At 28.6% G+C, this 8,823-nt stretch overlaps 2 protein-coding genes across 2 annotated transcripts; one reads left to right on the top strand and one right to left on the bottom strand.

Moving 5' to 3' along the window:
• Window positions 1-4,430: 4,430 nt before the first annotated feature.
• Window positions 4,431-5,873, bottom strand: GO595_002497 (IBR domain containing protein; the record flags this gene model as incomplete). Its single annotated transcript, XM_067915414.1, has 1 exon — window positions 4,431-5,873. The coding sequence occupies one exon, from the start codon at window positions 5,871-5,873 to the stop codon at window positions 4,431-4,433; it is 1,443 nt and encodes a 480-aa protein (XP_067777434.1).
• An 892-nt stretch (window positions 5,874-6,765) lies between these two features.
• GO595_002496 (Oxysterol binding protein) lies at window positions 6,766-7,941 on the top strand (the record flags this gene model as incomplete). The annotated part of the gene is made up of 1 exon (XM_067915413.1): window positions 6,766-7,941. The coding sequence occupies one exon, from the start codon at window positions 6,766-6,768 to the stop codon at window positions 7,939-7,941; it is 1,176 nt and encodes a 391-aa protein (XP_067777433.1).
• Window positions 7,942-8,823: the final 882 nt, after the last annotated feature.

The raw sequence follows: 8,823 nt of genomic DNA, 5'->3' as shown, positions 1-8,823 counted from the left end.
TCACGTGAATTAATTCGGATATCATTCGTTCCAAAGTTATTGGGAAATATGCGAAACTATTAAAATATCGTCCGTAGAATGAGAAAAGGATTTTGAAACTTAATGTTCGAAGTATTTTTCGATCATTTATATGATTTAACTCGGAAATTTCTTTTTTATTTTGATCATGAATCAAATTCTTTTTTATTATAATTGTTGAATACGGATAACTTTTAATTAATGAAATGACATTTCCTTTATAAATTTTAGTGTTAATTAAGTTCATGTTTTTGTTATCAAATTGAACCCATTCTTCATCATTAACTTTTAATGAGAAATCAATTAAATTTCGTGGGAAAGTACTTTTAATTCGAAAGTTGTTTATTACATTTATTTTTGTTAAGTCTTCTTTCTTAAGGTTTTCATTAAAGAAGTTTAAAACTGGTTCAGAGACATTTAACAAATAAATTTTTTGTAATGATTTAAATGTTTCTTCAGATATATAATGGAAAACTTCATTTAAATATTCGAGATTATAATTACATTTACCCGAAAAATTAATTATTACTTTATTCTTTTGTTGAATATCAAAATGTATTTGTATAAATTGCGCCATTTTCATTGGCTGAATACTTCCGGGTAATTTATAACATATTATAATAACTTTATTTTTGGTCGACGTTCGTTTGATTGAATAAATCGAATTCGAATTTTTGATTTTTAAATATTCCGATGGTTGAAATGGATGCGCTTGTTTGAAACTATCGATTGTATCAATAGGAATAATTTCATCTTTTCGTTTAAATATTAAAATCTTTCGGAATGTATCAGTGAAATCGATTATCGGAAAATGGATTTTTAAATTAGTTTTTTCTTTGTTAAATATTTTAATGAATTTTTTATTGTCTTTTAATGAATTTATGAATTTTTGAGCTTCGATTTCATTAGAATTCTTATCAACACCATAAAAAATAGGTTCACTTAAAAATGGTAATAATAAATAATCACAAAAATAATTTATAACATTTTCTTTTCCAATTATTTTGAAAAATGAAATTAAATTCGAATCGAATTCGATATTTTTAATAAAATCATTTATAGATTTTTTATAAAATGCCGAATGTAATGCATTAAAATCTAAATAAAATGAAAACAATTTCAAATATGAAATCATAAACATTTGAAATGTTATTAATTCATTTTTTTTACTTATGACAAATTTTAATAATTTTTTATTTAAATCAAAATAAGCGAAAAATTTAATAAAAACGTCAATTGAAGTTATACTATTAAAATTACCATTCATTAAATCATTAAAAGATATAATTATATTCATAATCTCAACTTTTATATTATCATTTTCTTTTATTATATTTGTTTTATATTTATTCGGATCATAAACATTACAAAACGAATGAATTAAAAATGATTTAAATTCTTTTCGACAATATTTTAATTTACGGAAATAACAACCAAAAGAAAAAATGAAATTATTTCTTAATATATTATCAATGTTCATTTGTAATGATACTTTATTTTGTGGAAATTTTGAATTAATTTTTTCGAATGTATTTAATGTAAACAAAATATATTTTTTCTTTGGGAAATATAATTTATTTGTTATTACATTTAATAGTTTCATTATTAAAAAAATCACATTTTCATTTACAAATTTATAATAATAACATAAGTTCTCTAATAAATATGTATATATTAATAACGATGTTTCATTTGTTGGAATATTATTAAACATAAAAAGTTTTTTAAGATATTTATAAACACTTTCATTTAATTCTAAATCATTTGCTTTAAAGCGATTAATTTGGATCTCTTTCATTAATAAAAATCCGATTTCTAATTCACGATTAACATTTTCTTCATTTATAATTTTCATTAATAATTTTATTAAATTCATTAATGAAATTTTAGAATTAACTTTCTCATCAGATAATATTTTATAAAATTCATCTAAACAATGCGGTACCCAATCTTTTGGCATCTTATGAAATATTGGAATTAATGTTGAAAATTGTTCAAATTCAATAATTTTTGGGATTTCATTAATTACATCTTTAGCTTTAGAATATTGGAAACAAACTGTAAAAAACATAGGACCAATTTTTTGATGTTTTGATAATAATATATAAGGAATTTGGATTATATTACTTATCAAATAATTTGAAGGTTTTAGATTCAAATTTTTTTCATTACGTCCTCACTTTTTCAATAAATCATTCAATAACATTTCAGAATTTTTTGTATTTAATTCGATCATTTTATACATAAGAATTATATCAAATATTGCGTTATAATTCAAATAAATATCATTAAATTTATTTATATCGATGATATAAATAATCCATGATAATATAGTATTAAAAATATATAAAAATTGCTCAATCATATACGCTTTACCATTCGATAAATGATCGGTAATTACACAACGATAATTTATAATAACCGAATCAATAACACTCGAAAACGAATTCGGATCTCGAATTTTCTCGTGATTCCAATGATCGAATTTAATGAACAAATTCTTTAAAAAACAAAACAATATTGAAGGAGTTAAATTCGAATTTAATGATATAAATGAAATTATATTTAACGAAATTTTTTTAAGGTTTTCTAAATCAGAAAAATATCGAATTAATATCTGATAAACTAAAGGCGTTTCGACTTCTGTTTTATCATTATTACTTAATTCCATAATAAAAGGTTTAATAGCTGCTTCAAATAATAAATTGTTTTCATGCGATTCAAATAAATTATTGTTTTGTAATGAGTCATAAATATATTTAATGAGTTTTGTAACTATAAAATTCGGAAAATTTTGTGGTTCAATTGGATATGTCGAAAATAATAATCGACATGCTTCACAAAATATCATTTTCCCATAGTTTTCTTTCGATTCGGAATAATTCTTTAATAGTTTCCAATTGTTTTTTCGTATAAATGAATCTATAATAATATATGATGCATTGACATATTTGAATGAAAATTCATTGTTGTTTGTAAAGTTCTCAATCGATTTCTCTAAAATGGGATTGAGAAAACTCGGAAATTTATCTTTCATCATGATTTTGGCTGTGAACATTTCGATCAATGAAAAATATAAGTAACGTGAATTCTTTTTGTTCGGGATAATTAATGATGAAACAATGTTGATAATTTTGTCTTGTGGATAGCAAAAAAAGACAAATGGCACTAGAAATGATACAAGAGGATAAAATTCTTGACCAAGTTTGTTGAAGTTAATTATTTTATCATTTATGAATTGAAATGGTGTTCCAAATTGATGATTATAAAGAACATTTCGATGAACATTCGAATGGAGTGATGAAAAGCGTCGAAGGAGTAAGTATAATTCAACATGTAATTCATTTCGAAATTTATTAATGACTTGGTAGATAAGATGAAGCTTATTAAGAAATGTAATAAATGAATGTTCTTCATTGATTATGAAATATAATATGTGTACAAAGAAAAAACTTGATTGGGGATATTGAGTGATTTGATTTTGGAGTGTTAAAAGTAAACAATCAATAATAGGACAGCCACCATCAATGGATTTGGCAATCAATTGACTAAATGGAAATATTATTGTTGGATTTTTGGGATACATTGAAATAACAAATGGATGTGTTAAAATTTGATATAAAAAATAACCTGCATCCAAACAGTTGGGCTTGTCTGAAATATTCTTTGCTATTTGGCATAAAATACTTAAAACTTGTTTTTCGAAATCTGTTATTTCTTTTCCTTGAAATGCATTTAATTTAGGAACAATTAATGCTAGAAAATGAATGAAGGTATTATAAGATGATATTTTGCTACATTTAGAAAGAGTTTCTTGATATTTTTTTGCAACATTATCAACCCAAATACTCGATGAAAACCACTTAAATTTTTCATCTTCTGGATAAGGAGATTTGGGGTTATTGAAATCATCTACAATATCTTGAAATACTTTTCCAACAACAAATGTTTCAGGGATCAATTTTTTATATTGGATATAAATATTTCAATTTTTGTGGGAGAATCTTAAAAAGTTATGTTGTAACCACACGTTGAAAAATGTTATCGTTCGTTTGACAGCAATTGAGTGAAGATTGTGGGGAATTTAATCGGGTTTCTCCATTTTTTTTTCAGCGAAACAACGCACAATAAAATTTTTAGATAACTCAAGGATATCAATCAAAATGTAAAGTATCTAATATCGACCAACTCACCTCATGTTTTTGATATTTTTTTTAAAACTTCAAAAATTTAGTGATATAAACATATTTCTAACTCCTCTCGTACACCATTAAGTAATTTTTTTCTCACTGTAACACAAACATTCAACACTGAATAACAATTTCTTCCAAATACTTTGCGCATTACACTTAAAATTTATATTTTATTTTTTGTTTAAATCAAATCGAAATACACTCAAAACTCAATTTTTCTTATTTCCCGTTTCGCGCCTGCTGTGCCTCTATCTCATGCAGCTCATTGTTCTGCACCCACAAAGGGCATTGCCCCGGCGGACACTGGGCAGCGTCTCCTCTAAAGAAGTGGTTATATCCGACCTCTTTTGGTATAATTTTCCTGCACCAATAGCATATCAACGATTTGCACCTCGGGCATTCCATCTTGTTGCATCCTTGCTCCTTAATGAACTGCGTCTTACACTTCGGGCAGACCCTAATCACAGCCTCGTTCATCTTCTCCTCCAGTAATCTGTTCTTGTCCAAGTTACGGAACTGTTCGCACGTCATTCCTTGATGATATTCGTTTTGACACTTCGTGCATGTCTTGGAATGACATTGCGGACAGTCCATATATTCCTCGTTTTCGATGATCGCCATGTATCCGCATTTATGGCATTTGACCATCCCTTTAATGTCGGCAGAGATCAGCGCGTTTTGCGTCTCCGTTTGGAAAAGGCGCTGAAGGACATCTTCCGGCATCGAACGCTCAAGTTCTTTGATCGGAATTTTTTGGTCGCATCCGCCGTAGTGTAGACACGGAACATCGGACCTGCCTTCGGATATCGCTGTCTCGATTTGAGTGCGAACACATTTGAAACAGAATAAATGGCCATCTGGACATTGAACTAATCGTTCCATAGGACATTCGCAGAAACAACACTCGCACTCGTACATCGAATTGTCTGCGACTGCTTCGGCTATATCCCATTCTTCTTCCTCTTTTTGGAAATCATTTAATTGTTTCTTATAATCTTCGGATACAAACTCTTCTAGTTGTGCCGAAACTATGATGTCTTCGAACTTGAGATTGTTTTGAGTGGCGCGTGGCTTGTTTTCTTTGGGTGGATTTGGAAATGTATCAATATGCTTTATGGTTTCAATAAGTTTAAATTTGTGCTTTTCGAGTTCGGACTCTATGAACTTCATTTGGATATTCGGATATATGTTTTGTAGGAATAATTTGCATTCCGAAATTAGATTTGACTGTGGTGATTTGTCATTTGTGGAAGTAAATATTACTCTGTCAACTAAGCCTCCAGTTATTTCTTGGTTTGATTCATTAACAAGCTTTAAATATGCTGAAGCTTTGGACAAATTAAGATTAGGACGTATTTGAAGTGCTTCATAGAGCGTCTCAAGAACATTGAACTTTGGTTTTATAATTGTACACTTTATTCCTCTTATGATAACATCAATAAATTTTCCATCTGGATGAACTTGCTTCTTTGGCTTCTCTGGTTTCTTTGGTCTCTGTTGTTTGATTAATGGCTTTTGAGGAGGAGGTTGTTGCTGACCATTTATTTCAATGAAAGGATAAAGTTGCTTAAGATAATTTGCAAAAGAGAAACCTTCTGCATTTCCGTATCCATCGCCTAAAAAATCATTTGGAGATATAAATCCTGGATCGGAATCTTGCATTACTTAAAAGATGTGGAATATGTTTGAATTGACATTTATAAAATTGTAAAGTACTCAAAAAACAATTTGGAAAACCAAATATTTCAATGGTTTAAATTTTGGCATTTTTTGGTTAATGTGAATTGTATTGTAAAGCCACACCTCATCATCCAACCACCGGCATGCAATCACATAAAATACGATATATTTTTGGATAATTTATATATTACAGAATCATTTTCTTTTATTTGATATATAATTATGGAATCCATAAATCAATAGTTTTTGAAAAAATAAAAATAATAATTTTTTTTGTGATATATAAAATGATTTAATCATTGCGCATATTAACTAAGAGAATAAAACAAAAACTTTTATCACCGCTATTTCGAATCAAACAATATTTACCACTTCCGAACAGTTTCAACAAATTTACCTCAAAAAAATATATTAAGAGAAAAATACATTTTTCAAATCACTTAAATTAAATTATTTCATCTTGAGGTTCTAAGTATATCGATGTATCAACGATATGATTTTTTTAAATTGTAAAATCAATTGAAATTTTATTTTGAAGATATTTAAAATATTGCTAATCAACTTAATTTTAGTAAAATGTGAGATAGGTTTTAATTAAAAAATATTAATTCAGAGGAGATATTATTATTTTGTGATTTCTACAGGGATGGACTGTTTTCATTGAATTATCACCGCCGATAAATTAATGGCTACCACTTTTGGGAAGGAAATCAGTACTTTACTTATATCTACACAAAATATTCAATAAGATCGATCAAAACAAAAGGCCAAGTCAGCCAACTGTTTACGATTGCTTTGAAATTTCTGCGTATTGAAAAATCGTCGCTTACGGTTAATGCATTCAATTATTGGGAGTAGATATAACGGTTTTCATATGTCCATCATCTCAAGAGCGAGCGCACCCATCAGTGAAAATGCCATTGTAATGGGTAAAGTTGAAGACAGAGATATTTATAATACATCTTATGTAGGATATCCACCAACACCGCTTCCAGTTGCTGATAAAGATTACGAACATGAACGTTATCTTGCAAAGAACTGTCGTGATGGCTATGGCATTAAACCAATGACACCAGAAGAATTAAGTGCAGAACGTGCTCTTTCTTGGGCTATCATCAAAAGATTGACTATGGCTGTTTTGTCAATGGACTTTACTCATTTTAGTTTCCCTGTTGGTTACTCTGAACCCAGGTCTTTCTTAGAACGCACTGCTGATATTTTCACATTTATTGCAGATGATTATGCAAATCAGATGGTCAATTGCAAAGATCCTGTTAAGCGCATCCAACTTCTTACAACTGGTGTCGTAGCTGGTTACCACATTTATATGCAATCCAAAAAACCTTGGAACCCAATTCTTGGCGAAACATATATTGGCAGATGGCCAAATGGTGTCACAATCTATGGTGAACAAACCAGCCACCATCCACCCATTTCTGATTTCCAAATAGAATCACCAGACAAATCATGGAAATGTCATGCACATTGTAATTTCACCATTAGCTCAGGTGTTATGAATGTTGATATTCTTCAAACCGGTATATTCCATCTCGAATTTACAGATGGTGGCAAGTATGAATGGCAATTCCCAGTCATAACTGTATCTGGTGTGATTCGCGGTGAGCGTTACGTCAATGTTAAAGGCCAAATGGTTGTTCGTGATACTGTAAACAATCTAACATCCACTGTTGTTGTCCAGCCACGTACAGGTTTCTTTTCATGGGCCGGACCAACTGTCATTGATGGTAAAGTCACTGATGAAAATGGAAAACTTCTTTCGCAAATGACTGGAGATTATGCAGAATCGCTCAAGATTGGCGATGAAGAGATTTGGAACATTGAGAAAGTTAAAGCAAGTCGTCCAATCGCAGAGGTTCGTGACGATGAGTTATTACTTTCTGACAGTAGATTCCGACTCGACAGAATGTATCTCATTAAGAAGGAAATGGATATTGCTGATGGTGCAAAGGTTACACTTGAGGAAGCCCAAAGAAGAGAGGAAAAATTGAGGATATGCGTACCAAAAGAGGAGGAGCAACAACAACAATAAAATACTTACTCAACTATGATCTTTTTGGCATGAAAACTTTCTTAACGGTGGACATTGAAAAACATGTCTAACGTTAGTTCAAAAATTGAGAAAACAAAATTTTTCATCAACTTTTTGAATATTTCAAACACTTATGAAGATTTTGTGGAGAAATAGTTTTCAATGTTGAGTGAGTTAAGTTCAATATTTTTAGATTCTACAGCATATTAAAACATTTTCTGGAATTTGACTATTTTTGAGTAAATAATTAACAAAATATATGTTACCAGTTTTTATTGTTTCATAAATAATTCTATTATTGATTTTCATTCCTTTTTCAATCAAAAATGAAAAAATTTCAAAATTACGAAACGCAATACATTTCTCTCCGAAAAATTCAAAATTAAGAATTTTAATAATATTACTTTCATAAAAATATTTAAAAACATCATTTTGATGAAACATAATAGCTGTTGCAAAAGCATCTTCAAATGATGAATTATTTTGTTCACATAAATGTATAATTTATTCATTTCCACCTACAACTGCATATTTACCTGAGTTACTTCCTTTAGATCCATTCATAAATAAATATCTAAATCATTTTACTGAGAAAAAAAAATGCTGCATAATCAATTAATGTAACACCTTTTTTTACTTTAATTAATAAATCATTTATATATTCATTATTAATAGGTGAAAATCTTTCATATATGGATTTAGGTATAATCTGATTAAAATCGAAATTTGTTTGTGATGATATTTCTTGAAGTTTTTCTATTTCATCATTTCGAATTATTTTTGCTATTTCATTCGGATTGGTTCCTTCTCTAATTAACTTCTTATGAAGTTCCCAATCATTCTTTGAAAGTTCTTTGTAATTTTTTAAAAAAGTATTTTTAT

The sequence above is a fragment of the Histomonas meleagridis genome (assembly GCF_020186115.1).
Source record: "Histomonas meleagridis strain 2922-C6/04-10x chromosome Unknown contig_18, whole genome shotgun sequence".
Lineage (NCBI taxonomy): Eukaryota > Parabasalia > Tritrichomonadida > Dientamoebidae > Histomonas > Histomonas meleagridis.
Note: the sequence above shows the minus strand (reverse complement) of the source record. Positions and strands in the feature narration are given on the sequence as shown.